General features: G+C 42.1%; 3 protein-coding genes across 3 annotated transcripts; 1 reads left to right on the forward strand and 2 right to left on the reverse strand.

Annotated features, from left to right (window-relative positions):
• Window positions 1-501: 501 nt before the first annotated feature.
• Window positions 502-3208, reverse strand: LOC121951742 (peroxiredoxin-6-like). Its single transcript, XM_042498196.1, has 5 exons — window positions 2907-3208; window positions 2104-2260; window positions 1237-1386; window positions 976-1122; window positions 502-846 (listed from the first exon to the last, which is right to left on the reverse strand). Exons 1-5 carry the CDS (start codon window positions 2996-2998, stop codon window positions 718-720), a joined length of 675 nt encoding a protein of 224 aa, XP_042354130.1. The 5' UTR covers window positions 2999-3208; the 3' UTR covers window positions 502-717.
• A 1049-nt stretch (window positions 3209-4257) lies between these two features.
• LOC121951909 (phospholipid phosphatase 6-like) lies at window positions 4258-7291 on the forward strand. The gene is made up of 2 exons (XM_042498401.1): window positions 4258-5033; window positions 6556-7291. Exons 1-2 carry the CDS (start codon window positions 4655-4657, stop codon window positions 6975-6977), a joined length of 801 nt encoding a protein of 266 aa, XP_042354335.1. The 5' UTR covers window positions 4258-4654; the 3' UTR covers window positions 6978-7291.
• A 2427-nt stretch (window positions 7292-9718) lies between these two features.
• LOC121951920 (myocilin-like) lies at window positions 9719-12498 on the reverse strand. The gene is made up of 3 exons (XM_042498414.1): window positions 11874-12498; window positions 11220-11324; window positions 9719-10832 (listed from the first exon to the last, which is right to left on the reverse strand). Exons 1-3 carry the CDS (start codon window positions 12358-12360, stop codon window positions 10030-10032), a joined length of 1395 nt encoding a protein of 464 aa, XP_042354348.1. The 5' UTR covers window positions 12361-12498; the 3' UTR covers window positions 9719-10029.
• Window positions 12499-15136: the final 2638 nt, after the last annotated feature.

Raw genomic sequence — 15136 nt, forward strand, 5'->3', positions numbered from 1 at the left:
CATAATAATCGTCACTCGGTAGTAATTAAAGGTTAACTGTGTAGGATTTAGTGGCGTCTAGGGGTGAGGTTTCAGAACTGGAACTTCTCCCATGTGCCCAGCATGTAGAAAAACTAAGGTGGCTGGTGCAAAAACACATACAGCCCTGTCTGGAGCCATTGTTTGGGTTGTCTGTTCTGGGGACCCACTTCAAATGTAGAAATCAAAGTGAAGAAACAAAAACCCAACAATTCTTATTTTCAGGTGATTTTAAACTAATAAAAAAATAGTTATTAATACTAAATCGCATATCTGCCAAGAGACGACCCCAAAATCTACACACTGGACCTTTAATTATATGTTCATGGAAGGATTTTCTAGTACGCAGACTCTTTTTTTACTACTTTTCACATGTTCTTCTGGCCAGTGCCTAGTACATATTGCGTGGATGTTCGTGCTTTTGTAAACTTTTTCGCCCATATCACCCCGTACCTCTCCAAAAACAACCCTCCTTTAGAAAAGTAGGTAAAATACTGCAGCTTTTATTTTTGGAGTGTTGTAATATTTAGAAAAGTCCTACATATTCCTGAAGGCACTGGTTTTTACTCCATCCATTTAGTCACAACTGGAATGTGCTCTGACTTGTTTATGACAGAAACTAGCAGTACTCAGAGTCCTTAAGGTCCATGTTCGAGAGCCGCTGTGACACGAGTGTTGAACAGTGTTGTCTGTTGGTGCTTATTGATGGGGTGTGTAGCGCAGGTACTTCTTGCCAGAGGGCAGGTCTTTGGTGTAGACGCCAGCTGGGAACAAAGAGGCGGCCTCCTCTTCAGACATGCTGGGAGGGACCATCACACAGTCTCCAGGCTGAAAGAGAGAAGAGAAACAAGGTTATTCTGCATAGCAGCAGGTCACTTCCTTGTTTCTATTATCTCTGTCGTCAGCTGCTGGACTGATTGGCACAAACTGAGGTCACTTTCAAAGGTGTTGACATACCCTCCAGTCGGCAGGTGTGGCCACTCGTTTCCCTGCTGTGAGCTGGAGCGAGTCCACCACTCGTAGAATCTCGTCAAAGTTGCGTCCGGTGGTGGCGGGGTAGAGGAGTGACAGCCTCAGCCTTTTGTCTGGACCAATAATAAACACCTGCACACAGGCAGAGAGATGGAGCCAGATAATATCTACTCTCTTGAACATAGAATAATAATTAACCTTGATGCGATAAAATAGGGAAATCAGACTTCGATTATGAACTCTTACACAGCGGGCAGTGAGCGGCAGGCCATCTTTGTCTTTCTCATCTGGGTCCAGCATGCCCAGGGCCACTGCCAGATCCCGTTTACTGTCCGCTATGATGGGAAAGGGCAGCGTGCAGCAAGCAGACTCCTCACAGTTGTATGCCACTATGTCCTGGTTAGTACAGAGACACAAGCCCTTTGTCAGTTATTTCTACCAAATCAATGCTACACTGATATATACTGTATATATATATATATATAAATAAAGAACAGTATTGGGGTGATAAAATGCATTAGGCGCCATACTAGTTTGAACAATCCATAACTGTTTCTTTTACTTTATTGTGGAAACAGACAATTTTTCACCCCTACTATTTCCAAGTGGAATTTACAACTTTAACTGCATCTTATGCAGTCCAGACTAAGTACCTGGAGGAAAATTTTGCTGCTCACAGTAGTCTTTTCTCTACCTCTTACTTACTAAATTCTGATCTGTTTCTCCTAACCGTTGTTAAGATTGTGATATTCCACATTCAGAACCTTCTGCTCTCCTCGTAAACATTGGGAATTTGTAGGTCACAAGACATCAAGATGTCCATGTTAACACTGGTTTAACACATTTTTTTCAGATATAGATGTATGTTATACATAACCGTATATATAACCATAGTTTAAACAGCATCAACACAGCTGTACTTCAGCGTGTAGTTAGCGCCTGCGACACAAAGTAGCCATTGAACTGTGAAAACAAATGTGTAACTTGTCTAATTCCTGTGCAAAATTAGAATAGATTAAATGTGTCTGACTCGTAGAGCTCACTACATAGCGCTTTTACCAGCTGGGAAATCAAAACTTTGATGTCCTGAACATTCCTCCAACACTAGCACACCTTGGTCCAGCCGTGGTGATCCTCCAGGCAGTCGATGGACAGGGCGATCAGTTTGATGCCGCGTTTACTGAACTCACCGCTCAGTCTGGCAACTCGACCTAGCTCTGTGGTGCACACTGGGGTGTAGTCCCTGGGATGGGAGAACAGGATCCCCCATCTGGAAATGAAAAAAGAGACCAGTGAGTTTGTGTCAGGTGCATGTGTGGGTCAGCAATTCTGTGATTTAGCCTGAGGTTTTATAAACAGGTTTCAATCTGACTCATTTTTGCCTCATGATGCTTAAAATTCTAATATTAAGGTTACTATTGCTGTTTTTTGTTTGGTTGCACAATAAGTGATGCACCAAACTGACAGGATGTGACGTCTATGTCACTTAAATGTGTCAGAAATGACAGCAGAGGGGAGTTTTTTTTAATGAGGTCAGCACTGAGATTGTGCACCAATCATGAATTGTGAATTAGGATTGGCCTTTAGGTTGTCTGGTCTTCTTACTGATGCGTTGACTTGAATCGTCTCACCATTTGACCATGAGCCACATAATGGGGTCATAAACAACTTAGTTTGTTATATAAAATTGTCCACAACATGACATGTATCATAGATTTAAGTTTGGATGCTACAGAAAATCCTAGTCAAAGGCCTAAAGCAGAAGTCAGAAAGCAGTAACAGGAACCAGATGCAACCTCACTCTACCTACTCTCTCTCCCTCTTTCTCTCCTGTTAACTGAATTTGAGATAAGCCTACAAATCAATAACCAAAAAAAAAAATAATAATAATAACTATAATCAAGAAGCCTACTTACGATTCACCGAGAAATTCGTGGAAATTAATTTTGCCATCGGTGGTCTCTGCCTCGAAATCAGGAAATACATCTCCGAGCAGCAGTCCCGGCATGTTCAGTGGAGGTGTTGCGTCTGTTCAGCAGCGGCTCTGATGACAAATGAGAAAAAGAGGAGGCGGAAACTTCCCTTTCTGTGGGCTACTCTGTTGAAAAAGCATGAACTGCACAGGACAGCATATAACAGAGCCGAACTGTTTATGCACGTTGGCAGCCCGGTTTCCCAGGGGCGTAAGTTTGAAAAGTGAGGGGGTGGGGGCACTTTATGAGGGCCAGAAAAAATGTGCAATTTGAATCCCTTTTTTGTTTGTTTTTTGCATTTCTGCATACGTGTTGGAAGTACGGTAACCAAAATAAAATCTGAGATATATTTAGGTTAGATATTAGACTAAATTCTAAGTATGCTACTCTTCTGTGGTAATTTTTTTAGTATATCAGAGCAAAATCAGCAGCGCAATTAATATTCTTAGCTAGAATCTGATGATTGGACAAACTACTGGTAAGCACAACGAAAATCAAAACTCAGCATAGGGTTTATACAATTTAAAGTTAAATTTAAAGTGCAGCACTAAAAAACTTTTCTAATAGAATATGCTCATAAATGAGCAATTTATCATAAAATCAACATTTTAACATTTATAGAAGCAGTGCATTTGTATGTAAAGCAGGGCCATAATCATCTTCTACAACCATATACGGCTGCCCAAAATAATCTTTAGCAAATGTAATCTTGACCATAAATAAAAGTAACAAATTGCCCTATGGTGCAGTTCTGCATTTGGTTTGTCCTGGTGGTGTTGCCATACCCTAGCAGAAGCTGTTGCTCAACAGCTGCAATGTCAAAAACTTTACTGTCTCACTGATTAATTACCTTCACATGTATTAAAAAGTGGAAAACTAGAGTGTAATATGAATGTTACACGGGCTATATCAGTGTCAACTGTGATATTTCTTGAAAAAATGATAGTATGTCATGAAAACATGTTTAAAAAAATCAGTATTGGCACTTTTCCCATGTGGCTGTTAATCATATGCTGGCTCTCTAAAATGGCACTCAGCCCCCAGACCGCCCTTGCAGGTTCGGTTGCAGGAGATGTAGATAATTATGGTACTATGAAATACAATAAGTCCAACTACTTAACTCCCTCCTTACATTCTAGTTTTCCACTTTTTAAGATAGACAGTCAGTAGTGTTTGTCATTGATTGTACCCATAGCAGTAAGCAATGGCTTCTGCTGGGGTGCCACAACACCACCTATATCCACATTGCAAACTAAATAGTAGTAATAGTCAACAATTTTATTTAATTATTAATTCAGTATTTATTTATTTATGGGGTTTGTATGATATGTGCCCCCCATTAAATAAAATAATTTATGTCACAACTCCCAGTTTATTAGTTAGTGTCCCCTCTATTGTTGAAACGAAATCTACGTCCTTGTTATTGCCTATGGTTGAGAAGTTACACTTCAAAAAAGAAACCATACATTTAAAACTCCATGCAGGTTTAATTACATGTGAATTGGGAGGATAATATTACCACGTGACCACAGCAGTCCAGTTCTGAACTGGTCAGGTTTTAACCTGTATCCGCTCTCTCCAGTTTGCGGGATGTTTTGCGTCTGAGCGCAGCAGGATTACAGTGTAGACTGAACACAGGTGGTCGATAAAGAAGGGCGGATACATTAGTGAGTTCACTTTGTCAAACCAAAATGTCCTCACCTCCGTCTAGACGGAATAGCTGCCGTGGAGTCGGGTGTGGAAACCGGGCATCTTCTGAGTGCCATGTCCGCCGCCGGGGCTCCAGCTGCTCTTACTTTTCCTCCGGAGGGCCACCTGAAGACTTTTCCGTCAGTCTGAGCCAGCCGATGATCACAATAACGTTTCGGTTTCTGCTGGCGATAGATCTGTGGCTGTCCAAACGGCTCGGGGTGTGCGCCTGTGAGGAGTCTCCGTGGGGCAGCATACGGCCCCTGGTGCGGCTGCTGGAGTTTTCTGGACATGTCATCCCGTGGCTCGTCGGCACCGTGTACACTCTACTCCGGGGAGAGAGTGAGGAGGAGCAGGAGATCATGCTGAATCTGGCTTTGGGTAAGTGTCAGTTTTCCTAAATTTTAGTTATCAAGGACGACTCCAGTAGGGCTATAGACTGTTTGGATTTTTGCTTTCCGGTTATGAATTCATTTTATGCATTATTCTGCTTCTTAAAACAACCACCCATGACCAAAAAAGTATCATTTATTTATTTAGTATGCACGTTTAGGGTATAACATTTTATTACATGTTTCTGCCTCTAATCTCTTGTGTAATTTTACCCTTAATTCTTGGCATTTGTCCGGCATTATTGTCTGGCTTCTATTGATGTATTGCCTCTGGGGTTTCTGGCCTCTGCTTTGCTTTGGTTGTCAGAGCACTTTACAAACTCCTTTAAAGATGCTATATGAATAAAGTTAGCATTATTAGAACATTTCCAACATTTTCACTTGTATTTCACTTACATTGCCTTGCATTTGGCACGTCCGTTTGGACGTTTATAGTCTTTAAAGACGTCTTTTTGTCGTTGAAAAATCTCTTTTCATGAACGCAGCAGTCTTATATGAAAAACATAGACTAATGTATCAACCTGCTATCATTGATGTACCCGTTTATTACGCACTTTCATATTTATCACCACCTAAGCTGCGCGGAAAGCCGATGCGTTATTACGCAAAATTGTGGCAACTCCAAAGTGAACCCTTTGGTCTCCAGACGTGTTTTTTTATGGGAATAATTTTAATTGCTATTGAAATAGCACAACATAACAGGCCAAAGCCGCATCAGTCCGCCCAAGTGTAAAATAATGCATCAGTAGACTGTTGGTGCGCCCCCGTGACCGAGAGACAAACAGCATCAGCTCAGTCATGGAAAGTTTTCTCCTTTGAGCCACAGCTGATAGCACCTGTGGCCACTGAGAGATACGCACGTGACATGGTTGGTGCTTTATTTGCATGCGAAGATTTTATATGTTGACTGACAGCTTTGAGATCAAGTCCTGTGTTGTTAAAGCCTACTGTATTGTGTTGTGGTGAAATGCTGGAGCTATTTTTGGAACATAATAGCCTATAGGAAGGATGCCACTGTGCTCTGGAAATACGGGGGCTGAGATATGAGAAATTAATGAGCTCAGATGACTCATTTAATTATTTCCACAGGAGAGTACTTAGATAATTAAATCAGTGTGTTATTGTCGCCATTTACATTTGTTGCAGTACTCATAACCAAAGTCACACACACTGAATAAAACATATAAACACAGCACTTTTTTTCCATCTCATTTGACATGAGTTGGAATGTAAGAGTATTTTATGCACACAGAAAGCTTATTTCTCTCAAATACTGGTCACAAATTTGTTGAAACCTGTGTCGAAACATTTATATGATACATACAGTATGTGCAAATGGAACATATTTGTAGTTGAATGTACAATGTCAACATTTTCTTTTGGCCACCAGACTGGTTAGCAACAATTAATAAGTACAGACTTAACTTTTTTCATAACTATGAGACCTTTTCTTGTAAATACAACATAATTACAAAATACTGAAAAAATCAGTTGTCTCTCTCTTTCCACAGCTTTGTTGTTGGACCTGTTGTTGGTCAGAGCAGTGAAGACTCTTGTCAGACGTCGCAGGCCCACCCAGAACCGCTCTGACATCCTCTCCAGCTTCTTCGTGGAGCGCTACTGCTTCCCCTCAGGCCACGCCACACGGGCTGCCATGTGTGCCCGCTTCCTCCTTGCCCAGCTGGTGGACACAGCATCCATGCGGGTCCTAGTACTGGGTTGGGCCGCTCTGGTGAGCCTGTCCCAGCTGCTGCTCGCCAGACACTATGTGACAGATGTGAGTTTTGGCTTGGCTATGGGATACTGCCAATACAGTCTGGTGGAAAGGCTGTGGGTGAACTGGGACTGCCTGCAGGACCTGCTGCTCCTGCGACTGACAGAGAGACTCAACAGGGCTTATAGTGGACTCTGGATGGCAGATTGGAAACATTAGGGAAGTGTCAGCCTATATGTGGGGGAGATGTGTAGCATGAGTGTGTTTGATACAGAAATTTCCTGCTGTTACATTTGTTTATTGGATTATATACAAATGTCTTTGGTACACTTATATTTTGTTTATCTATATCTATTTTTATGTATAATTGTGTTTGTTTCAAAAGAATGAAGAGGACATTTTGAAATGGATGGCTCGGGTAGTCACTGAAGGTTGTAGTATTTCCTGTGAAGATGCATATGCATATTGTTTGCACATGATGATAATGCATGGATATAACTTTACAATGCTGAAACCAAAGCTGAATTCAATTAAAGTCTTTTTTTGTAATAAAAAGATGTTACCTTCACGTTGAGTAAGCTTGTGGGTGAGTGTAAAAGGTTACACTACCGTATGTAAATGACACTAGCACACTGCTTCCTGGTAACGTGAGAATTTCATCTCAGTGTGTGGTGGCAATGTCTCATAAGAGGTATGTGGTTTTGTATTGAGCCAAAACAATCCACAGTGGGTTTACTGTATGCATATGAACACTGGTGGGGGGAAGTCAACTCACACTCACCCAAGTTTCCATCAGCTGCTGCTGAGTCTCCTAACAGCCGTTATAGTACATCCATCTCCTCTTACAGTGTTTTTATACTGCCACTATCTTTAACATACCACTGCAATATCTAAGCTGAACTGTGCAAATGTGTGGTGGTGATTTTTCTTTGCCTTTATATTGCAATATCAAACAAGTAGAATATTTTTGCCAGTGCATGACAGAAGCAAAATAGCCTCATTGTGGTGGCGACGATAAAGTCATGGTACTGTGATGTTATAGACTTTTATAGACTAACATTAGCTTTTTACTTCTGGCAATAGCACTAAGACTCAGAAAATCCAAAGAAATGGTCTTGATTTGTGATGATTATCATGCTGAACAAAACATGTTAGTATCATTAACTTTTTTTTCATCACAGGGCTTATTTTCTGCAGTAATCCAAAATCCAAAAGCTTTTTGTCAAGGGAACCAGGGTGATAACTTCCAGGTGGGTAGTGGGCCAACAAAAAAACTGGCATCCCTGCAGCACTCTATATAAACTCCAGCAAACTAAATTAACACAGGCTTACCAACTACTTTAGTAGTTAAATGTGGGTGAAATTTCAAACATGCTGAAGAAATATTGCATAACAATGAAAGGTGTGCAAACCAAAGCTAACAACTTTCACACAGCCTAAATTATTGCATTTAAAGAAGTATTTCATTGCTGAAATGATGGTCTCTTTATGTCAATGCAGATGCAAGAGACAAATACTCTTGAAACTTGTTCTAGAAAACAGAAAAAAATGGCTGTGGCATTTACTTTTGCTCAAAAGGTAGAAAACCGGCAACTACCAGAATGAACAGCACACTCCTGGCCTCCTTCTGGTGGGTGATGGGCTGATAATAAACCTAACTCAAATTACAGTCAAACGATAAGCTAAAATGTGTTTCTGAAAGCATTTCTTGCAAGAAATAGGCAACCCAGTAACAGAATCTTGCTTTATATTAAATCAGCACAGCCTAGTTTTACAGTTTGACCTCAGAATTTTCTGCTTCCGTTTTTACTATACAGAAAGCAGTATGGCGCCCACTTCTTGTTCACATATTCTCATATGGTAGCCAAAATAATGCAATACAATATGTTTCTGAGGACATTTTACATGATAATTATGCAAAACAGTAACAGAATCTTGGTTTATATTTGATTATTACTGCCTAGTTTTACTGCTTGATCTGAGTTTGAGAGACTGAGAGAGATGGAGGCGGATCCTTCTCTTGGTCACTATGTACTCTTTGTTTCTGTGTTGGCGGGAATACGAAAATGCGGAAGTACGATCGGTATCTCGAGTAGCAGCCGAGCACAAGCACAAAGACGGCAGCGGATTTGAGCTGAGAGATGAGCAGCAGGGACACCTGGCCACTGGTAAGAAAGGGAGAAGTTTACCGCAGTTCATTTACACATACTAACCACATGGTTTAGATAGAAAGCTGGCTGAGTATCCCTTTAGCAAGGCTCACTAGCCTCAGCTAAAACCACCAAAACAAACAATAACAATCCACATACTGTACTTTCGGTCACATATACATTATGTTTGGCTGACTGTTGATAACCTCCAATCCGCCAGATGTCTGTTGCTATGGTGATTAATTGGCTCCTTAAAGAACATCTAAGTCTTTTTTTTTTTTTAATAGTTTTGAAGTAAAATGGGAAAGTATGACACAAGCAAGTTTGTATTCTTTTTATTGAGAACTTAAATAACATAAACATTATTAAACTGAACACAAAAATACATCTGGTACATTACTGTTTGAAATAACCACTGAGATCATAAAGGGCTCTGTCATAGCAACATTAACCCTTGGAAAACTGGAACGGCAGCAGTTTTGTTGTGCTGCATTTAGAAGCCTTTCACGTGCATTTAAACTTTGAACCATGAGCAAATTGGTTTGATTAAAAAAAAAAGTTTTAACATGGCTAAAAAAGCAATAAACAACTTGGCAGGAAATGCCCCACAAACTGCAAGAGATCAAGAAAAGTTGACAAGAAAACCTCCAGAAAATTATTTGTAAAAAGAGAGAGTGGGGATTGTTATTAAAAGTTATATTTTTCTTTCGATTATCTTAAGGGAAATTGTTCAGAAAACCATATTTATACTAATTATAATAATGATTATAAATAGCAATAATAATTATTATTATATTAACAATTTTATCTTGTTAACCTCTTTTTGTAAATCCTTTTTTTCAGTCTGAGTTTTTTTGGTGCTAAATTTAAGTCATTTTCTCGTAATTCTTACCTTGTAACTTTGTTCTGTGTCTTTGAAAGATATAAAGCCAATATGCTCAGGTTTCAAAGGAATAGTCTGTTTCATGACTACATTTCTGTTGCCATAAGACATCTTATTTACAATAGTAATAAGAAAAAATATGACGCAACATTAGTACAATGCAAACTATTACTATATTTTATCTCATTCACTTGCTCTCATATCAGTACAGTCCTGTAAACGGCAGCATGTCTCCTCTTTAGCTGCTGCCTTGGCTCGCTCTGCCCAGCCTGATGTCATAGGTGACCATGTGGAAGTTGTCCCAAGCGAACAGCTTCCTCTGAGCGTGGTTGTAGTCCACCATGCTGTTGTAACGGTACTTGTTCTTGAAGGGCACAGCGACAGCCCGTCCCTCGCTGGTGGCTGTGTCAAACACATAGTTGATGGTGGTGTTGGGTGCGGTGTAGCTGGCCACCGTGTACAGACGTCCACACACCATGAAAGCGTTGGCCACTGTGTTCTTCCTGATGTTGGTCTCCCAGCTCTTCTTCACCTCCAGGCTCTCTGGGTCCAGTTGGGAAATCACAATTGCACCCTTCGCCTTGCTTGTGCTGTAGATGGCCCATAGGCCCTGTTCATCTGCTGCCAGGTCAATGTCGGTGTAGCCGCCCCATGAGTAAGGGTGCTGGCCGTGGAAGCCGGCGTGAGGCAGCTCCCGGCGGGATGCCAGGCTCTCAGAGGTCAGGTCGTAACGGATCAGGGTGTGGCTACGTTTACGCTGGTAGTAAAGCGAGCCGTGGTACATGGTTGCCCCTGTGCTCTCCATAGGCTCTGGCAGGACCAGGACCTTCATAGGGAAGCCTTGGGATAACTGATTCATGTCTTCGTATGCAAAGAGCTGACGGACATCTTTACCAACCGTGTCGATACGCCAAACAGTCTTATTTGAGTAATGATGGCCCTGAGGCTCCGGATCCTGCAGCCACACTCCATACTTCCCTGTGATAGTGTCAGCCTTCCTGTGCAGCACAGGATCTCCCACCGACTGCAGCTCTCCACAGCCTGGAGGGAAAAAAAGAGAATTAAAGGGGCGGTTTACCCCAAAATCAAAAGTACATATAGGCCCCACTTAGGTTTTTTTGGACCGCACTATAAAGTGCCTTTATAGGAGGTTTAATTTTAGGTATCAGTGCAAAATTTGCCAATATGAGTGGCCATCAGAAGCCCCTTTTCCAACATTTGCCTGATTTGCCTCTCCTGATGGTGCACCCCTGCTGGAAAGAGACATTGCTGTAGGGATTTACAAAGTTTTTACTTATTTTATTCATTTATTTTTTGGCGGGAGTCACCAAGTGCAGTCTAGTTACATTATATTCAAGAGAAGGCAGACATCTCATGTTCACAATGACTGCGATGAGACATCCCACCACTAGGCGGATACACTTGTACCTGTAAAGTTGTGATTTCCTTCAGGAAGGAGGCGGGATGCTGGAACCTCTGTAACCTCAGCCTTCATCTCCTGGTACGCACCATTCCCAATATCATATGCAGGATCTGGGAGAGATGGAGGGAAGGAGAAATGTGTGTAAAAAAGCAAAATATTACAAAAAACTACACACCGGGGATGAATGTTGAGTAGAGCATACAAAAGAAATATCAGTTTATGTATATTAGTATTAATCTACAGGTAAACTCATCACACAGACAACATCAAAGTCTAAGTGTCTAATCTATTTGCATGAGTGCACAGCAGGTTCACCTTGTAACCGTGCCGTTGCTCTCCTGAAAATGATCACATGCACATAAACAGACACGCATGAGTGACAAAGCCATAAAGAAGAGTCAGTGTTGTAAATTCCAATCCCCTTACCCAACCTGGGCCTGCTAACTGCACCCTGACCTGTTGCCCCAGAATACTTTTCAGAGCTGTACTCAACCACAAATACATTTATTAGAAAAAAAAGCTTAGAAGAGTAGCAGAACATATTTGTTTTCCCACCTTGTTGAATGCCCCAGTGAATATTTAATTGTTAAGCTTGTTTGTGCATGCAAGTCAACGTTCACATTCTGATTTGTGTGTTTTCCCCGCACTGATGTACATACCACTGGCAGGTCTGTTTTCACGCTGACTCCCCCCCGAGGTGTGTGTCTGCTGGCAGGGTTTCTGCCTGAGGCTCTCTGCCTCCCGACCCAGCTCAGCCAGCCTCCTCTGCAGCTCCTGGACCTGCCCGTTTAGACGCTCCTTGTCCTGCTGCAGCTGATTTCTTTCCCTCGTTACCTGGGAGTACGCTTCCTGGAGACCTTCTTCTCCACCGCTTGCCCTCAACCCAGTCCCTGCACCTCCATCCACTCCTGCTATCAGACGGCTGACTAAAGCCTCCAGCAGGGTGAGTCGGGACAAGACTCCATCCATCTCTGGTTTCATGCCGCCTCCAGAGCAGCTGGACTCCTCTGGACTGGCCACAGTGAAGGTGTAGTGGCAGCGCCCGGCGTTGTCATTGGAGCGGCGGAGGGAGGCTCGGTCTTGGACCTGGCTCTGGCTGGGCAGAGTTAGACAGGACAGACAGAGGAAAGACACCTGGAGCCACATTCTGGAGAGTCACACTGAGCAGATGATCTTCTGGTTTGGGGAAATTTTCTGGGAACTGTTTATCCTCCTCTCTTCAGTTGAGAGTGTCTCCACTTGCTTTATATTTTGTCTTTCTTTAGCTGGTCTCTTCCCACCTGAGTATCCCTGGTCAGTGTCTGAATCCCAGCAATGCTGAGAGTGGGATATTTATATAGTTAACTGTCAGAGAGTGGGAGGGGACGACGAGTGTGGCAGGGAGGGAAATAGCCAGGGGGGTGTAGGGTGAAGTGTGTGTGTGTAAATCCTTGTGTGTTTTCTTTTAAGTTGGGGTGAGGTGAGCTGAAAGTGGAAAAAACAAAATGAAAAAAAACAGTATCAGTGGAAAAATACACCATTTGTTTTTTCCTGTTCCTGTTCTTCATGTGTCTGATGTTTGTTTTGACTGGACAGCATCTCTTTATGTGTCTACTGGCTGTCAGCTGCAGAGCTGTTTACTTCCTGATAGTTTCACTATTAAAGCACCACGTGATTAACTGTAAACTCAGTTTATTATCTGCGTACCAGGTGAAATTTGGGCTCCAGGGTGAGTGTGTGGGAGCCCAGGAATCTGAAGCCACTGTTTCAAACAGGCAAACAGGCTCAACAGCAAGTCAACATGGTCCTTTAGAGGACCTGAGAGCACACTAATGCCCATCTCTCTTTTTCATAACTGGGCAGGATGTCTGGCATATGAGGATACACTGACAGTCTGCATAGGAATGGCTGCGGTCGAATAGTCATTTTTGATTTGGAAAGAGGTTCCTAACTGATTGAGATGCCCAGGAGTGTATCTGTGACAGCTCTGAGAACAGCTGTTTGAATCCTGTAAATGCTAAGGAGAAGGCCTTCAGTGGTTATTCAGTGTAAGATAACAGGAGTGTCTGTAGTGATATCCTTCTTATTCATCAATTGAGGTACATTTCATGAACCTAAAAATATATGGTTATTGTCCACCAGTGGTCCCTGTGACCAGAGGTGCTGTAATGAGAGGAAAGGTAGGACTAATTACCTAGCAAAAAGTCTGGAGTGAAAAGTTTAGTTTAGTTTGGTTGAAAGACTGAACCTTATATAAAAAAATAGTGGAAGCTCTATGAGGCCCCTCTCACCCCTTCGAGATGCGAAATGGTTCAGTCAGCATAAAGATTCATCTCAAAACTCAGTCAGAGCTGAGTGGTGACTGTTGTAAACAGTCATGTATTTCCCTAAAAAATCAATATCAAGTTCCAAAAAATAAAGCAAAGAGAGGAAGGAAAGGGAAAGAAAGCAAACTGACTTAATAAAAAGAAAACTCTAAAGAAGCATGAGAGAGACATGGATCAAGAGAGGACGGGCAGGGGCCCACAGACACCGCTTATGCCTCAGAGAGCCGTGAATGAGAGCAAGCGGCAGGCAGGTGTCAGATCTGTGCAGAAAACCCGAACAAAACCAACGACACATTACCTGCAGAATGATAACAACATCCAGCAGTTTCTGTGACATGATAAATACGTGTCGATTTCAACATGGATGTGTTAATGGACACATTGATAGCGAGTTTATTGCATCCTTTCAGATTTCAGTGCATCAGGGACATAAGATGGTACATTGCAACATTGCTGGTCATTAGGATTCATTCTCTGGACACCATGGATATATGCACCAAATTGGATTCCAATGATCTAATGGTTGTTGAGACACCTTATTAAAAATCTATCATGCCGACCTCATGGTGGCGCTATAGGGGAAGTCTGCAGATCAACACAGAGTCAGTAGGCTTCATGTTCTGGAGACTATGCATTTCTGTATGAAATTTCATAGCATCTCATCCAGCAGTTGTTGATTTATTTCAGTCTAGACTGAAGTAGTGAACCGATTGTCCAACCAACAAACAGATGGACAGACATTGTTAACCCCTAAAGCCATTCCGCTAGCATGCTTTAAGACAGGGCTTGAAAAGCTGATCATAAAAGCCATGGATTTTTATTTGACAGGACACATTATAGTGGAAACTAAACCGTTTTTATAATAAAAACCATCTCCTCCGGCTTTCCTTTCTCTGTTTACAGGAGGCATGGGGTCCACCTGTGTTCCAACTGACTCTGCGTGATACGTCTGGGACTTGGTGATGGACAGAGCGGGCAAAAAGCAAAAACATCTCCGCTGGAGTCCAACGCAAGTGTCTGCATTGTAAGTGTGCAAAGAAAACATTCTGGTCTCTTGGGGGGTAAAGTTGTGAACTAGTAGCCCTTCCTCTCAGTTTTTCTCCACAGTCTTTTCAATTTGTCTTTTTCCTTAATTAACATGCCGTGACTGCCTTCTGTGACAAAATATTTCATATAAATACCAGTAGCAGTGAACCAGTTTCACCTTAAAAAACAGCTAAAAGTGCACATCTGTGTTTGGTTCCACAAGATCAAACTGCTGCAGTTAACCTGTCTGTTTTATGGCCGGTGGAAAGTCACCAGTATTCCACAAAGTTTTTACCACTGAGGTGTGTTTTTCTTATGTAACATAACGACTCTGACAACCAGTGAAAAGAGAACAGGGGATCGTAATGTGCACACAGCCTCTTCCCCAGGGAGCTAAAGTAGCTCTACTGTGAGCTGGACTCAGTGTTTGTCTGCTGAAATGCTCAACATGTACAGCTTGAGCTGAGAATACAGCGTTATAGCGCTTTGGATGCAATACTTCTCTCAGGTTTCTAAAATAATGGACTTCCATGTTACAGCCCAGTGGCCAGAAGAAAATGTTGCAAACCACAGACTTTACCTTTGCATGT

The sequence above is a fragment of the Plectropomus leopardus genome, chromosome 12 (assembly GCF_008729295.1).
Source record: "Plectropomus leopardus isolate mb chromosome 12, YSFRI_Pleo_2.0, whole genome shotgun sequence".
In the NCBI taxonomy this organism is placed as follows: domain Eukaryota; kingdom Metazoa; phylum Chordata; class Actinopteri; order Perciformes; family Serranidae; genus Plectropomus; species Plectropomus leopardus.

Coding starts and splice junctions, on each gene's coding strand:
- LOC121951742 (XM_042498196.1), bottom strand. CDS start 2,998: ATGCCGGGACTGCTGCTCGGAGATGTATTTCCTGATTTCGAGGCAGAG. Junction 2,261..2,906: donor CACGAATTTCTCGGTGAATC/GTAAGTAGGCTT, acceptor TTTCATTTCCAG/ATGGGGGATCCTGTTCTCCC. Junction 847..975: donor CCACACCTGCCGACTGGAGG/GTATGTCAACAC, acceptor TCTCTCTTTCAG/CCTGGAGACTGTGTGATGGT.
- LOC121951920 (XM_042498414.1), bottom strand. CDS start 12,360: ATGTGGCTCCAGGTGTCTTTCCTCTGTCTGTCCTGTCTAACTCTGCCC. Junction 11,325..11,873: donor TGAAAACAGACCTGCCAGTG/GTATGTACATCA, acceptor CATCTCTCCCAG/ATCCTGCATATGATATTGGG. Junction 10,833..11,219: donor AGGAAATCACAACTTTACAG/GTACAAGTGTAT, acceptor TTTTCCCTCCAG/GCTGTGGAGAGCTGCAGTCG.
- LOC121951909 (XM_042498401.1), top strand. CDS start 4,655: ATGTCCTCACCTCCGTCTAGACGGAATAGCTGCCGTGGAGTCGGGTGT. Junction 5,034..6,555: donor CATGCTGAATCTGGCTTTGG/GTAAGTGTCAGT, acceptor CTCTTTCCACAG/CTTTGTTGTTGGACCTGTTG.